This window comes from Hetaerina americana, unplaced genomic scaffold, assembly GCF_022747635.1.
Source record: "Hetaerina americana unplaced genomic scaffold, ioHetAmer1.1.p SCAF_2, whole genome shotgun sequence".
In the NCBI taxonomy this organism is placed as follows: domain Eukaryota; kingdom Metazoa; phylum Arthropoda; class Insecta; order Odonata; family Calopterygidae; genus Hetaerina; species Hetaerina americana.
The window spans coordinates 35,909,127-35,927,534 of NW_027286763.1; the positions used below are offsets into that span (position 1 = coordinate 35,909,127).

Sequence of the window (18,408 nt, forward strand, 5' to 3'; positions counted from 1 at the left end):
CCTAAAAAGGAAAAAAGGAAGTCTTCAGAGAAAGTTACAAGACTATAGTCTAGAAAGACTAAGAGAGTCCAGGGAAGATGGGATTGAAATATGCTGCGAAGATATAAACGACAAAATGATAAAGTAAAATAGCGGTAAAATTAGTGAAGCATTACTTAGAGAAAGGAATACGATATGCCACAGCATCAGACATGCAAATGTAAATATGTAAATATTTTACGAATGCATACGAAAATAATGAAATGAGTTAATAGCGAACTGTATCGATCTGTCTAAACCTCTGGAAGATGGCCAAAAGAAAGACCACAGCCAGTTGGATGAAGAAGACCCTACTGATTTGATCAGAGAATTCAACAGAGCAGCGGAAGACGTCAGGAACACGGAATGCCCGAAGCGGACAAGGAAAACGAAAACGGAGGGAAGTGAACAATAACCACTGTTCAGTCTATCGTCATATTCTCCGAAAAAAATAACAGCCGTACTAAGCCGAAAAATTGAGGGCAAATCTAAAGACAACCTGTCGGAAAACAAATTCAGATTCAGGAAGAATAGAAGAATGAGAGAGGGCGTTACCTGCAGAAAGAGTGATACAGATCGAAAAGTCATTGCGAGCAGCATTCGTGGACTTGGAGAAGGCTTTTGACAACGGCGCATGGAAAGAGATATTCAAATTGCTAGAACCTTCATGGATTACTGAGACAAATGAATATCTACCAAATGTACGAGAACCTATAGCCAATTCGATTTGAAGACGGAGGAAAAATAGAAGCAAAACTCCAGTACAATTTTTTCTGGTTGCATTCTCCCCATGTTATATTACTGTTTCACCATTTGTTCTGCAGCTTTTCCCACTAATCTTAAAATTTTAAACATACCTCTTAATATCTTCATATATATAGCACGACTTCTTTTACTCTCTCTCCGAAATCTCACCAAGAGTGAGGTACTTTCTTGAATACTCTCTCTATGATTTTTCACGATCAATTCTCCTAAATATTATTACGGTTTGATGATTCATGCATGATAGCACATTTCCATAACTTCACAGTCCATTTCACCAATTCAAGGCTTCTAATGTAACTGAGAATATTTCGAAATTTTCAATTAAATTGTCAATATATTCAAGAAAGTTATCGTAAATGGAACATTGATGAGGTAGGTAATTTCTGCAACAAATTTCAAATTTGTGATTGCACAATTTGTTACATGCATGTTACACACATTGCATACAAACAAATGAGGTTTATTTAGGGCCTTTCTGTTGTCAGCACATCCTTTCTACAGCAAGTTTCAACATAGGGTATAGACAATGGGATGATTGTAAGCTGTGATACATTAGCTGTAATTTCAAACATTTTGGTGTTAGCGATCCAATTATGAAATTCTAAATGCAACTGCTTACCTCTGAAAGTATGCCTAGTAGACGTTGGTAATGAATCAGTTATAAAATACACCCATACCTACAGTAGGAATAGTAGTATTGATTCTTGGAGACGCTATTCTCTATATTCTATCTGTAATTTATAGGTAATAGTAACTTCCCATTTTGAATTGGAAAAATATTTCAATGTAATTTTCCACAGGTCAATGATTTCTAACTACTATTGGGCATATTAAACCGCAAGAGCAGTACTTGAGATTAGATGCTCAGTTTGTGAGAACATTCATGCTTGCTCTCACGGAAGAAATGTAAAACATCTACATCCACACAATGACCCGCGAGCCACCGCAAGAGCGTGTGAAGGGGGTTGTTAGGGCATCAGCCCAACATTCAGAAATATAAGTTCATACACAAGCTGGAGTATGTTAGTTTATCAACAACTCGTGCTCATCCATGCATACATACATCATACAATGATTACTACGCTTGACCAATTCCTCAAATTCTAGTATTCGCGTAATTTCAATTTTTCTGGCTCTTGGGTTAAATTTTGTTATTCAAGCGTACGGAGCGAAGAAATTGCGAGTAATTGAATCTCTCTGCGCAAGGTGACTTATCTCTCATTTTATTCCGGTTGTCGAATCTACCAATATAATTTGGGGCCAGAATAATTTCTTCTATTTCGCTATACCTTTAAAAAGTCTGTCTTGCCTGCCCTCTTCGAGAATGAAGAGAATCCCCGAACCGTCCACTGGCCCCTCCAACCCCCGGGACGGACGGCCAAATGCTCCCGTCGCATGTGACACGGCATTCTTCCCAATCTAACCACCGTCCACTCCCGGGGAAACAAAGCCTCGTGCCCAACACCTCGGACTCTCACCCGAGGCTCTCCAGGAGAGAGTATCGGAAAAGGAAGAGCGAGGAGGGGAAGCAGTCAATGGGATCGAATACTTTCCGTTTCCGCTCTAGGGGGAAGAGGATAATGGACGCAGAGGGGGGCGGGTGAATTACGCGGTCGTGGACTGCGGGCGGAACCCGGAAAGCAAGGGATCGGGATCGTGTCCGAGAGGGACGGTCGGTGGATTTTACACAACCAGAGTATTGGACCCGCCAACATTAAGAATAGCGTTCAATAGTAACCCAGACCTATCTCGAAGTCTAGAAACGCGTAAAATCTAGCCATTGAATAACGTATTGTATACGTGTGCTTACCTAAGTTCTTATCGGTCCACTTTAATTCCTTGGGAGAAAAATTAACCCTGCTAACGCTGGGTGGCGGAACAACGCGTTGGCGTAAATAAACACGAACTGCATTGTCCACAAAATGTGTACAGTACAGTGCTGCACGTTCGCATTTTCAAACGAATCAAACTCTATTAAGGATTTCTGAGAAGTTTCCTGCATGTGGCGACTGTAGGATAGGGCTAGGGATGAGGTTTGTGAGACTTAACGACAACGAATGAAGTTTAGAGACTGACGTTCTTCAATGGAAGAAGGACGTAGAATCAGAGATGCTAGAGCTTGATTGGGGCAAATACACGTAAACTCTAATAATAATTTAGCATAAGTTGTCACATCAATTCATTACGGGCGGAATTTGAATACACGATTGCAAGTAGGCAAATATCGGAGCCGGGTTACCAAGGATTCCTTTCATCACAGGCTTCCAAGAGACCTGATAAATGTATTTTCATCCTACCCCTATAATAAAAATAACAGGCTGGCAAAATTGAAGTTATTGCATACGGAAGAAATTTGGAGATTTTGGGTTTGAGTATTAAGATTTTGAGTTTTAAGAGTTTTAAGGAAGTCGAAAGGATACTTCACTATCGCTAAGTGCAATTTGAAACTGGATAACGATATTTTATATATACCTTTCAAATCTAAATAAAAATTTATGACCATAGTTGTAAATTTCGAAGTTATACAAATTTATTTTTATTCCAACGGAAAGAATAAAAAAAATACGCATTCTGAAGACTGCTCTCAAGCTCAGACGATGACGCTTGGCCCTTCCTAACCGCAGCCCAAACTTCATCCCAGCACGTATTCCATGATCGCTCCGTGATAGATTTCCGCAAAACTAAGTGTTTGGTGCTGTTTCGAAGTGTGAGATGGCCGCCGCCTCGCCATTTGGGAGCATCGGGGTTCGTGGGGCATGCCACCCACTCACGGCGTCGGCTTTTGTTCGTCGGTGTGGCGGCGACAAGCGCTCAACCAAACCCTTTTAAAAAATCTCACCACGCTTCATTTCCTACGCGACGTAATTGACAATTGACGAACGAGTTTCGAACCGAAACGAGGGCGGATAACAAGGGCCAATCATTAGGACGGGGTGGTGGGGGGCACCGAATTTCCGGGCGGGGTGTTAACGTTGAGGGATGCGATTGGGCTTGTTGGAGGGTCAGAGGAGGTTGGAGCGGTAGAGGAGTGATTTGGGTGTAGAGGGAGAAGCCATTCTCCTCTTGGACAAGAGATCAGCGGAGATCGTCTCAGCATCACCAAACTACCGCAAAATGACCAGCGGACCGAATAGTGCAGTGATTACAAAATGCGAGACAAATTCATCGACTCATCAAAGTGAAGGAACTTAGCGATTCCAAGCAATGGGAGAACTAATGACCTACACACAATTAAATTAATGATCTCAAAGCGTGAAAGTGAAAATAAGAAATTATCACTCAGGGAAGCGGACATTATCTGTTTCTCACTAAACCGCACGGCGAAATTACACTCGCAATGATGACTCCATCTTCGAATCCGTCTGTCAAAGTCCGCACCGAATTGTGGCACGGTCGAGATTTCACAGTCCGTCCTCTCACCCAGGGAGACGTCATCGCCAACTGTTCTTTTGTCCGCGGGTAAGGAGCGTGGAGTTGGGACCGCCTTCCGCTACCCCCGCCTGCCCTCCGCACCCTCGCTTCCTCCGCCCCCCTGGCATCCATCGATCATGGCCTCACTCGCTTGCCGCAATTCAATTCCGCGCGTCTCCCCCTACCCCCTCTCCTTCCTCATCTCCAACTCCCACACACTCAAGCTCGTTGAAATCCATCGGTCATAATCGGCCGACGAGCGATTTCAGAAACAATTCCCAGTCCAAGGTGTCGGAAACTCCGCGATTCCACATCTGTGCTCCGACGTCCGAAGAAACAAAGAGCCCTCAGTACACGAGAGCAAGTGTCGGCCGCTAATTCCTCTCTCTTCGCCCCCCCCCCACACCCAAATGTGATGCATCAAGTGGATCGAGACGACCACTTACGGCTCGAGGAGAAAAATGGTTGCTATGGAATGGGGTAGGGTCAAAGGAAAATAAGCAGGCTCATAGGCAGTGGGAAGGGGATACGTGTGGGCATAAGTGTGAGATGTAGATGGTCACTTTTCCATAGGAAATGGAACGGTTATAGAGGTTCCCAACACCTAACCCTACACCTAATACACCTAAGAAATACTAAACTGGGTCATATTCGAAAGGATGGAGCATTGACTAGCATCTAGTCATGTTTTAAGAACCCTTTTGAAAAGAGACATGATATTTTTTCTAATTGGAAATATTATATTTAGATGGAAGAAGATAAGTAGCCTGCGATCAGCATATTGAATGCAACATAGAAATTATAGCCAGCTTTTACTTTCAAAATAAGGTCGCTAGCCGACTTTTTAAATGCGCTGCAAAACGACACATATATGTAAGTACATGTAGCGAATCGATAGTAATGTGACGTCAACGCTTCTATACCTACTGCGTAGTATTTATTAAACTAGTGTAGCAAAGTATGTCTTCCACAAGTTTTTTAAATACATAGGTAATTTTCTGACCGTAAGTGTCTACAGTATGTACAGGTATGTATCGGTTATGTTTCAACAGAAGAGCTAGTTCATTCCATCGTTTTTAGCTTCTAATGACAGGCGCGCCATTCTCTTCTCTTGACATTCAAAAAATAACCGCTAACCATTTCTTTTTCAACCACATACATGTAAACGAATTTTGCAATACACCTATGGCTGCTCTCCATCCAGTCTGCATGTCATCTCCTAGATACCCCAACCTTCTTGGAAATCTGCATGCTAGAAGACCACTCACAGAAATATGAGATAAAAAAATAACTTCGAACGTTAAGTAGCCAATCTTCAAATTCACGAAACATGCCACCCTATAGCGTTACACGTTAACTTTGTTGAACATTGGTCATTTTTAGCTCCACGCCTCGGTCAGCCTTTAGAAACACGCGCGCAAAGGTAAAATTATGAACAATGAACTAGGTGCATCTGATCAAAAGTACATTTTTTTTTAAAGTCTCTCCGGGTTCTCCACTGGGTCAAACTGTATCTCTGCCGACATTTTGATGTGCGAGTGGTCCATCGTCATTCAACCCGGAAGATGATGAACGACCCAGAAACTCAGTACACAGAAACGTCGGCAGAAATGCAGAGTTTTGCCAGGCGGTGAACCTGAACAGACTTACCTTAACTAAATAGAATTCATTGGGAAACAAAATTTTGAACCACTGAAAACCTATCCGAATAACCACTAAAACCATTAAAACCTATCCGAAGACGGACTCACTTTCGATGATAATGTTGAACACGTTTAAATATAGGCTAATCCTCGAGAGTTAGCCGAATGCGTCGAATTTAAATCTGACATTTCATTTCAAGAGGCAGCCCGTCTAAGAACAATCGGCCACATGTCCCGATTCCTGTAGCTACACGTAGTAGTGTAGCTAGGTAGCTCAGGGACCATATATACGTAGCTCCCCTTCCCACTCTCACAGTGAGCTTTTGCTTTCCTCCCCTACTTTCTCCTTCATCGCTCAGGACCAGAGCCCGGAAGTTTGGGAAATATTAAAGTAAAAATAGACAGGCAAAAAATCACAATAAAATAGGAAAATAGATGCTGAAACAAAAGAAACATTTAATATTTCAATAGTTCGAAAGTTAGCTTATTCCCCGAACAGGCATTTTATTAAATTAGTATATGAAAAAGAAGATAATAATACTAATAAATATAACACATAACACAATGCTTTCCTAGCCTTTAAGTTGAAATTAAAAGTATATTACAGTGTAAAAGTACTTTAAGTAAAACTGTTTTTTTTTCATTTTAAAACGAAAATCCTTGTTTTATGCCAAAAAGCATATTGAAATCCGGAAATCGACCTCTAAACCTCCACAGAAATTATTGGGGTGCATCTAAACAGAGCAATGTCAAAAACATGGGAGACATACTTTTCTAATAATAGTTAGAATAATTTCAGAGTCCTGAATAGTTTCGCTCTTGGAGATTAACTATTCGACCAAATAAGAGGATTTTATCTAATAACCTCAACCAAAGTACTCGTAGGTTTGGAAGCGCAAAATCTTTTATTCAAAGTGCAAGTACTAATTTAAGGTTTTCTGGCCCCCATGCTGTAATAACGAAGCGTCTACGAAAGCAGAACCCCATATTATAAGATAACCAAATTTACACCCGAAGCAAGAGAAAATAATGAGAAACACTTCTAACTCCTGTTAAAACTTTTCCGTCGATGTATCCTTTCCTCAGGTTTGCAAATGTATTCTCCTTAACAATGAAATAAATATCTAAATTAAAAGCGCATGTAAACATACTTCGTCCACATATTTAGTAAAATACCTGATTATAAAGATAAACTTTACCTTTGACGAATTTGTCAAACTTAAGCGTAAGCGACATCACTAAGATACTGTCCACTGTTACGACTCCAGTGTGCCCATAACACACAAGAGTTATTCCTAAAGATCTATAAGATCCTGTGAAGCTTTGAAGTCGTCCCGGAGCCTTATTTCGAATGGAAAATCGTCGATTAATCTCCAGCGGTTGGTATCTGCGAACGGTGGGCCAAATAATTCCGCGGAGGCATCAAAGATAGAGTCAGGTGCAATTGTGTTCCGCTGATTGTAAAGGCAATCTGGTCGGCTAATACATCGAAGCTTCACCGTCCGCTCTTAGTAAAAAATATTGCTGATACGCCAAATTGGTGGGTACTTAGAACAGCAGGGTAATCCACGGGCCCCAAGTGATTGAAATTCAAGTTTGCATGATGTAATAAAAGCATACTCAAAACCCGGAATGATTCACGTCAAGTAGGCAATAAAAAATGCGAGACGCTGTTTTCATGGAGATGAGTTGAAAGGATAGAAATAGGGGGAGAAGGAAGGACTCGGCTGGATAGATAAAAGAGTCCAGCAGAGTGTAGGCTCGACGAACAGAAAATACATCAACGAGACGGCGGTTTTCCAGATCTCACCATTGAAGAACGTTAAGAATATGTGAAGTCCCTAAGTTTGGAAAGTGGCGATGACGTAGAGAGAATACACAGAATATACCTATCAGAAAGATTTGTTCATGCATTTATATAACTTAAGTGATTGCACAATAATGCGGAAGTAAATTTCTACCTAAGGGCTAAAAATTTTGGGCAAAGGCGTGGGCAACAAGATTGGCACTACTCGCCTGTTCCCATGGCTGTCGTCGTTTACCAAGCGGAAGAAAATGCAGCATGTTGAAAATGGCATCTGGGCTTCGGGCGACGGAGGAGGCCTTTTTGGCGTGCTGTCGCAACGGGACGCCTGATCAACCAACCTCTATGAATATACCAAGTGGCCTCAATCAGATCTGTCCGTAGAGCGTTAATCGACAAAATCACTTTAATTGACTGAATTTTTCCGAGGCAGGGGAAACGTGATTCGGCGCCCGATGAGAACAGGGAAGTCGAACGGGTATGTACGAGTTTTGATTGGCAGTTGTCTCTCATCGCAGTCCAGCTTACCCCGGGTAACGTAAGACTTTCCTTTCTCTGCTGCGAGAACTTCATACTCGTATTATTTGTTTTTTTTGCAGAAATATACAATCTGTGATTGATTCATTAATTTAATTGGGCTCCGATTAGGCGAATCTTTCAATGCTTAAACCCAAGTACTGAAACACTATGTGATAGCCAAAAATTATTTTGAACATTATTTTGCTCCAATTTCGATTTTTTTCTCTTCTTCTCAAGCTGGTATCTCCTTTACCACTACCTTGTTTATTCATAAAAGGCTGGTTTCCTAACATCCCCCAGCACGCCACCTTGTGGGGTAGTTCAAATGTTATGTGCTCCAAAAATCCCATGGAAAATAGGAAGAGATGGACATGAAGATATATCTTTCAGATTTTCTCCGTGAATGATGAATATTTTATTAAACTGAAAGTCACACCGAAGAAAATCTGAAAGATAAAACTTCACGTCAATCTCCACGAAAAATCAGGTCTATAACACAATATACGGAATCCTTCTAAAGATTAGGAAGTCTCTACAAATTATTATCAAGCCAATTCAACTTATCAGGGGGATATAATGGACTTAAAAGAATATAAAAAGGTAAATTTCCCAGACTTCTTCACTCTTTATCGAGGGGAAAGACGGTGGCATTTCTTATCATTGGTAATGCACCGTTCGAGACAGATTTTGATACAAAAAAGGGTTAACGTCCCTGGCTGAGCTTCAAGCCATCGAGTGCGTCCACTGGATTGCAGATGGCGAACCGACATCGAGATTTAGAGATTAGCTGCGATATAAATGTGTACAGGGCGGATTGGCGGCGGAACTCCGAGAAAGCAGAAGATCATTCTTGGGCAAAATGACAACATTTCAACGAAACCTGCGAAGTTTACGTTGAAACTTAACGAGTGGCTTCCGTCAAACAGTTGGCTGCCAATTACCTGGAGGAGACAAGAGCCCTCCCATGTGCATGTGAATGAAGGTGGATACCGTAGAGGTCGCTACAGAAGTATTCATTTCACCACAGCTATAGGGAAAATTACATTAAAGGCTGCAGGACTGCCAAGTGGTAGCTAATTGGAAAGTATGACATTAACATCCTGAGGAGAAGCAACTCACCAATTCACCTTCCTTGTATTGATGTAGATAACAGACTTGGTGGCACCCTCTAGAGTAAAATATTCCGAATGGAAATTCAGGAGTGGGTATGACGCTTCGAAAGAGTGAAGAGCTTGCTGAAATACAAGGAGAGAATCATTATGGCGAAGAAACTCTAATTTTGAAGCGGCAGTTAATAAAGCAGAGGTAATGGTAGGAATGACAGTTTACGAGGGTAGTTTGAAAAGTTCTTGCAATGGAATAGAAATAAACGACTTACCTAAGTGAACCTTTTCTTTTTCAACGTAGTTTCCCTGTATGCTAATGCACTTGGTCCAACGACATTCCAATGTTTTGATCCCATCTCGAAAATTAGATTCCTTCAGGCCAGTAAATACCCATCTACTTCGGCTGTTAGTTCTTTGAAGAGAATCTCCGTCCACTGAGAAAAAATTTGAGTGTGGTGAAGAGACGAAAATCTGATAGAGGCAAATCAGACGAATAAGGCAGGTGTGGCAACTATTTGTATCTTAGTTCACGTATTTTTGCAAAGGTAACGACACTTGTTTGTGGGCGTCCATTGTCTTAATGAAATATGACTTTCTTTCTTGCCAAACCTGGCCTTTTTTCGCGTATCTTTTGCTGCCGTTGGTCCAGGAGGGTAGTGTAGTATTATCCAGTAAATGTTTGACCAGTGGGACGATAATCTATCAGCAGAATCCCTTTTGCATCCCAGAAAACTGAATCCATCACATTTCCGGCTGACCACATTGCCTTTGCTATCTTTGGTGGTGGTGAAACAATATTTTTCCTCTAATTTGACTTCTGTTTTGTCTTTGAGATATAGTTGTAGATCCAAGTTTCACAAACCGGTGCTAAAAATCTTGTTGGTTGCTCTTAAAACGGGTCAAATATTGTTAGGAAATTTCCATTCTGATGCGTTTGTGATCTGTTTCTCGCACTTTCTGTCGGCGATCCTCCATGACCATTTTATGTACTTCTACAATAATTTCTGGGGTGGTCATACATTTTGGCCGACCCCTACGCCGATTATCATCCAAGCTGTCCCGACTAAACTTAAACACGTTTTTCCACTAGGCAACAGTCGAAATGAAGGAGCAGAGTCCCTCAGAGTGTTCTAAAAGGCGGTATGATTTTCCTTTTCTTTATAATAATAATACTTTATTCATTTTGAAAAATGGTACAACCATATTAAATGTCAATATAAATATTATATAACATGTAAACATAAGTTCTTAAATGTGATGAAGATTGTCACAAAAGAATTCATCCAATGAGTAAAGTGAGTGAACAAGTAACCAGGTATACACCCTATTCTTGAAACTCTAGATACCGTCTGATTTCAACTTAGTAGGCAGATAGTTATACAGTCGTATGTTCATATTTATACCTATCTTTACAAAACATTTAATCAGAGCTCGAATCTCAATTTTTTCCATCTTCAAAAATCACTACACGGGCGCAACAACCGAGAGGCGTCCGCACCACAGATCTTTACCCAGAGCACTGACGCGCGACGAGTTTACTTATAAAGGATTACCTATTACTACGCGGGAAACTCGTGCTATCGCTGACATCTGGTGGTGATTCCGAGAACCTTTCTAAATGCCCTCTTAGATGACTCAATTACGAATGAGGATAGATATTTCACAAAAAATGTTTTCGTTCAAAGAAATTTTCACAATGGATAGTGACATTAAGTAGATATCAACCCTAGGTACGCGTATGTTTCATGCTTAAACAGAACTTTCAAACCCAATGAACTGATTTTTTTGTCTCATTCTATTATCTCGTTATTGTGATTGTTTCTCTACTAGTAACTCATCCTCTTAGTCTCCAAAATGAAGTTCTCCTAATAGTTTCTTTGGTCCATCGCGATTAAGAAAGGATTCAAAATTTCCAATATTTCGCTGTAGTCCATACAATATGATCGACTTAAATTGAAGTAACAAAGAACGAGAAAAACAAAAATGAAAAGATGACTCCCAAAGAATTTCGTCAGGGAAATCATCGCTGCATTATTGAACATTATTCGTATTTTATTAACCATCTCAAATACCAAATACATATACGGGAACATAGTACTAGTGTCCTGGTTTTTCACTTGGTAATTTTTTTCTGGAATTTCTTAAGGTTTTATAAATAAATGTCACCGAAACATCATTTTATCTTTGATAACTACCCTTTCAAATGCAAATAAAAATATAATTAATAAATGCGGGCCGTTAATGCAAGCACGGACACCATCAAGGATTTATTTTCCGAGTCTATTTTCACTGAGGTCGACGACGTCTTTCAGCCATGTATGAACTTGAATGAGTACGAGTACTTTAGGGTGAGAAACCAACCCACAAATGAGCCATCCGTCAAGGGCGGAGGGCGAGAAAGATTTCCGACCTTCGTCGACAAGGATTGAAATGCTCTCACGGTGGGGGGTGGATGGGAAGGGGCAAAAGAAGAGCTGCCAGCGTAACAAGTGCACTCAGGGGTAAAGGGTGGGACAGGGCGGGCGAGCGAGCATAAGGGCCTGGAGGGAGGGGTTAGTCCGCTGACTCGTGCAGCCTTCAGCCGACGAATGGGGAGATGGGAGGCGAAGGAATGGACACTGAAGGGGGAGTACCCTATCAAACGCGATTCGAATTAGAATCACTCCCGTTTTAAACGGAATAAAGGGCGCCTCCAAACGAACAGATGTTTCCTACTTTTCTCTTCTCCCACGACCCCTCTACCGCACAGGAAAACAATTCATTGGAATCAAGGGTGCATTGACAGGAGTATTTTTTTGCGACATCGAGGTGTTTTTTGTCGCTTGAAAGACACTTCATAATGTTAAAACCGTGTAGCCGTGTGGGTACACGACTCTTGAAGCGAAAACTACCGGGATCTTACGAGGGGAGAGGCATCAATCACCCGTACGCCACCCATACCGCTGCGGAAGAGAAGGAACCCTCATACTATTTCAATACATATTAATTCACTTAAGTGAATTAACATGAAGGTTCCTAACATGCACCTCGGTGAACAGACTACATGTTCTCGTCAGATGATTTGAAATTATAATAATTTTTCAATGGCAATAATTCTTAATCAAGCACATGAACTCGTTCGCTTGTCATTTAAGCAGAAAACTGAAGGAAAAGAAGCAGAGTGATAAGGACCCACATTGGGAATTATTTAATCCGCAATAAAAGTTACTGTCTGGGTCCAATAGTTTTATATATTTATAAGATATGACAATTCACTAAAGTTGGCCAAAATTTGTGTAATTTTAATATAAACCATAAACACAGTAATCAACCCGAAGGTCGGTTTGGTAGGTGATGGTAGAGTTCACCCAGTACAAAGCGCGACGGCGTGTGAAATTTACACATCAGGGTAGGGGGGCTAGTTCCTTTCCCCCTGTGCCGGTTATGGATTCCCAGGAAGATCTGATACCCGAAAAATCACATAGCTTGGGTGGAGCTGCAGGTGGCCAGAGACTTGCCCGGGAGTCGAACCTGGGACCCTCCGGTCAGTAGTCCAACGCTCTACACCCTGGAATACCGCGACCCACAATTTTAATATAGGAATAGTAAACATGTGAATTTCCATCTTTAGAGAAAGGGGTTTAATTTAATGTATGCTGACTATTTGTAATTCTCATCAATTCATCTTATTTTAGCCTGTGACAAGTCATCCAAAGTCAAGTTAAGAAATCAGTCAGTAATTGGATAGTGGCACAGTGTGGCAACAATGGTAAGTTTTACTAAACTTGATATGTATGGTGAGCCCAGAGATTCACTCCACAACTGAGGAAATATCTAAAGGATTTGATATTTTCCCAGTGGATGCTGTGTGTGAAGTCTTCACAAGTCTCCTGAAGATGCTAGGACCTGGACATGAAACATGAAGATTTCACATGGAAATACTCGGAGGATTTTTTAATAAATAATGATCATATTTTTTAACAATATTCCTTTACCCATCCTTCAAATTTTGATGGTCCTTTTCAAAGTAGTTCCCACTGGATGCCCCACCTTTTTTCTAGTTTTCAAAGATATGCTGGAAGCTATTTTTTTAATAGGTCCATGAAAATAACCACTGCAGCCTTTATCACCACTTCTAATGATGAAAAACACTTTCCACAGAAGTTTTCCTTCACCTAGAGGAACATGAAAAAATGGCATATGGCTAGGGCTGGACTATAGGGAGGATGAAGAAATCTTTTCATGTTGCCTTTTGCAAGATATTCCACATTAGTGACGTGCAGTTGTGAATCATCATGATGCAGTATTCAGCCTGTTGTTTAAAACTTGGCCTCTTGCAATTGATATGGCTTTGGAGAATTTACAGTACTCTCCTACAGAGGATTCCATTTTCAGTTGAGTGTGCTGGTAGGACATGCTGTTAAATTATTCTCTGAATATCATAATCACATGACCATTACTTTCCCAGTAGAAGCCATAATTTCAGCTTTTTTTGGAGCTGATAATACCAGAGGTTTCCATACAGAGATTTTATGTTTGCTTTCACAATCAAAATAATGTAGCCAAGTTTCATTGGCAGTGATAATCTTTGAAAGAAACTTCTCATTTTCCTGTAGCATCAACTTCAACTCCAAACAAACCTGTACCTGATGGTTCACTTGCTTGACTATTAGAGATCTTAGAGCCCACAACACACAAACACAACTCATGAGCAATTTCTCAGTGCAAACATGTGTGGTACCCTATGTAATTTCCATTATTTTTTATAGTGCTCTTGATGTTATTTGAAGATCTTCTCTCGCAATGGTAGCAGGGTTTTTAATGTTGGAATCCATAAGAACAGTGACTATAGCACTGGGTTCACTTTCCTTTGAATTGTCTCCCCTCTTTAAACATTTTAAAGCATCTTACAGCTTTGGTAGAGGAAAGAACAGATTCTCCATGAGTCATCTGTCACATTTCATAGGCCTTGGCTGACAATTTGTTCACACAAAAGTAAAATTTCAATGCAGTGTATTGCTCATGTAGCGATACCTACATCATTTCCATAAGTGGATTGAATATTTTTCAACTGGCAACAGATACCACTGATGTAATGCCATGGTCAAAATAATAAAACCAAAACCATATATTCAATACAAATTAATCTGACATAATAACATGAATTAAAAATTTTTATGATAAATCACGGGAATAAAAAATTTGTGATCATTGAACAACCCTCACATTTGAACTCTCAATGCTATTATAAATGTTATAATAGAATTGAATAAAATTCATAATGAGACATAAAACAATATTCTACAACCTTCCTTGTAAATTTCAAACTCAAAATGATGGAAGGGCTTGCAGTATTGACTATAGAGAAGTAGCAGTAGTTCACACAGTACTCGGTCAATGATTTGTTACTTATGTTTTGCGAAAATTATTATTAAGGAAGGGAATGTGAAATTGCCCATTATTTTTTCTTGATAATAGAATGCACGTAATAAATAGAATAATGGCCTCTAGCAACAAAAGTCTCAGTCCATTTGGGATAATATTTGTTCTGCCTGACAGTGGGGAAGGCTAAGCATGCAAGACCATTATCACTTAAAAACCTATAAAATTTCATGAACAACAGCAGTGGAGAAAAAAAGATGAAAACTGTTACAAGAGGAACATGCAATCCTAGAAATTAATGTTGAAACTCATTAGGCAGAAAATGAAGAAAGAAAGTTAACATCCATCCTATCACCTTTCTTACCCAGGGTAATTCTAAGAGTCAATGACAGAGAGGTAGAGAGTGAGAACTTTGGACTACATGACAGGGAATAATAACAAGGAGGAGAAGAAGAGAGCAATTGTATACAACAGGGGTGTGCAATTGGTAGCTCACACTCCCACAGCACCTTTTACTCTGACCTTCAAAGCTGAAAGCACACTAACATAACCAAGATAAACAGTTCTTGGGTTGACGCAGTGGAAGGAATACATAATAAAGTATGTCTATATATTAATAATATTAAAGAACAAGTATCAAAGAATTTATTTTTAAAATATGAGTTGGTAAAAAAGTGAACATACAAATTTGTTATAACACAAATGGAGTCATCCAATTTCACACACATGAACAAGAAAAATTAAATATCAGAGTTAACAGATTTCAATAAGAATCAATCACTATTTAAAGATAGGCATACTCCTTGTAAGATCCAATGGCTTGAATGCTCCGCTGTGGGAAGGTCTGCTTCAAAAACAAGTCCAACGCCCATAGCATTTCGCCGTAGAAGAGTTGTATACACTGGTGTACGAAGAGTATCCTTAAGTTTGGAGAGGTTATGAATTTAATAATATACTTGAAATATCCATGGCGAAATCAGTTTTACAGCCTTAATTGCCATCATCTTGTTTATTATTATCTGTCATTTATTAGTACTATTATCAATTATTATTATTGCACTTATTTGTTATTATTACTATTATTTATTATTATTATCTATTATTATTACTATTTTTATTATTATTAATATTATCTATATTTATTATTATCTATGAAGGCAATTACCTTAGACAAAACTAACAAGGTGACATGCACATAATGGCATGTTCATGAAATTTCTTTTGTAACAGGAAATACTACATTGACAGGGAGGAAGGGTCAGAAATAGAGAATCTAATAGTATTCTCAGAAAAAAATTTAATTTATATTAAGTTTTTTTAATTTTATAGTCTGGCTCCTGGATGACCTAAATAAACGCTGCTAAACAAAATCTACTGAAACAATAGCCATGAGATGGACATCTGCAGGAAAGTGGAAGAAGACTGTAAATACTGACCTTGATTATTAGAAAATTATTGATCTGGATGAAACTGAGAAAATATAGCTGAAAAGGGTAAATATCGAACCCTGTGAAAAGGGTGCATTGTTAATCGTTTCTTATTGCCCCTTGACCCTTGACCTTAAGATTTTTTTATATAAAAAAACTTCCATCCAAATATTTCCCTCCTCAGATATATTATTGTTCAAAAACATCTTAAACAACTCTAAAACTTTGTTTACTGTCACATTCTACCATTATGCCACTGGCTCCTTCTTATTCAAATTTATGATGCAAACTTTCACATGAGGCTGACTTTATAGGACCAGAGATTTTTTAAATCCCATACCATGAGATTTTTTTGGAATTCTCATACTCTGACACACTAGAGCTCACAACTCAATTTATTTGTAAGTCATTAGCTACCTGCTAATTGCATTATCATTTCTAAATCCTTTTGTTTCGAATTATCCATCCGAATTCTAAAATTTCAATCAAATTTACAATATTCATTGGTCATTTTTCTAATCCTGTTTCTAGCTAATGCCCGTTTGTACTATAGTTGTAAAGCAGCATGAGGAAAATCGACACTGTAGTTGTTTGATTTATGAGCTATTCAACTCCAGTGACAACATCCTTCAGGAAAGACTGTGATTCAGTAAAAGTTTCTTTAAAAACAATGGTAACATTTAAGTGCTACAAAACAGTTTCTAGTATGAGACAATGCTAGAGTATACACTACCAAAGGCACTAAAATCTGTAATTTGGTCCCAGATTGAGATTTTAGAAATTTATTTTTCATTGTACAAATATATTGTTTTCATAATGTATTTGAAATAACTATTCAGCAAGGAAGAAGTCGATTTATACCAGCCTTTATTAAGAAATTGAAAAGGACCAAATAAACTGAATTTTAACAAAGGAAATGTGATCTAGAAAGTTGATGGTAGCTCCAAATTTTCATCTAACGCATAACAAAAAGCCAAATCAGAATGACTGCAGTATTTTATTAAATTATACACTCTTCCTGATGGATGGGAGAAAATCACAATTGTTGGTCTGAAATAGTTATTCAGTGGATCATTGATTGAAACTGTAATTTCTAATGAAATATCTTGCAACCACCACTTAGAATAGCAAGGCAAAATTCATGATTAATTTGCTCATTATCTACAAATTGAAGGAACTCCAATAATGAGAAGTATATTCATCACACCCAGGCTTATTATGGCTGTTTTGCAGTTCCGGATGAAATTAACATGCATGCAAAGTAGAATGAAAACATTAAATATAAAGAACTACTACCTGTACTGAGGCAGATACACCCATTGATGTTTTTGTGCTCATTGCCTACATCGCCAATGGTATCAAAAAATCACTGATTATGGAACTCTAGAAGTATATCTCGGCCTAGAGGGCATAATCAGATCTACTTGCAGCCTGTATACAGATGACTATCTTCTTAGGACTACTCCATGCATAACTGATTACAAACCACCTATTTGCTGGAATTTAATGTGGTTTCCTAATGATTAACCACTCTTGAGTCTTCGCCTTTATCAATGAAACCTGATGCTTACTGGATCCTTAGATTTATGTATATAATGTCAGATTGTGAAACCAAGATAAGTTAATGGTGGACATCTTACACAACAATCACAGGCATTCCATCATCACCCATTCCCATTGAAATGAAGGTATGAAAGTATACTACTATGAAGGAATTCAGCATGTTGCTTAATCATTGAAAGTCAAAAGCTTCTTTTTATAGAAAATGAATATCAATATATGAAAGAAGAAAGTGAAAGCAAGGGAAACTTACTTGTAGCTGCAAGTTCTTCACTTGAATTGGAATTATATGAACAAGAGGCATCTCTTGCAAAAGAACCTTAGGTTGGGAACGACATAGGCACATCCTTTCCATGTCCCATTGAGCCCCCTCCAAATACAAGCCTTGCACATAAGACCCCTGCACAAAAAATACATCAAACTCTAAATCAGAAGAAATTTACTCCAGTAATGTAAAATTCACTTAGCCTTAGTATATCACAAGATTTATAATCAGCTTAATGAAGCTATTTTTGAGTGCTGAACAAATGTTCAGGAAATCTGATACAAAATTTAAGGAGAATGAATATACTATATTCCATTGAAAATGAAATTAATGAATACTTACATTTTCAGGAAGCTGATTGACTTCTTGTTCACTCCTAAAACTTGTCACCTCTGTGTAGAGTGTAGATTTATCAAGTGACCAGCGAGCTTTTCTGCAAGTTTTCTGCACGATAGCCATTAGATATGATTCTGGGATCTGAAGACCTGAAAGCCACATGACTCCTATCACATTTCGCTGGGCCTATGCA

General features: G+C 39.0%; 1 protein-coding gene across 1 annotated transcript in view; it reads right to left on the minus strand.

Annotated features, from left to right (window-relative positions):
* Positions 1-15,345: 15,345 nt before the first annotated feature.
* Positions 15,346-18,408, minus strand: part of Dhc98D (Dynein heavy chain at 89D) — a 180,058-nt gene continuing 176,995 nt past the window's right edge. Inside the window, exons 75-77 of the mRNA XM_071585493.1 lie at positions 18,222-18,401; positions 17,868-18,014; positions 15,346-15,547 (exon numbers count right to left, since the gene is read on the minus strand). Of these exons, the coding sequence (XP_071441594.1) occupies positions 15,401-15,547; positions 17,868-18,014; positions 18,222-18,401 (474 nt within the window). The 3' untranslated portion in view covers positions 15,346-15,400. The remainder of the gene's footprint in view (positions 15,548-17,867; positions 18,015-18,221; positions 18,402-18,408) is intronic.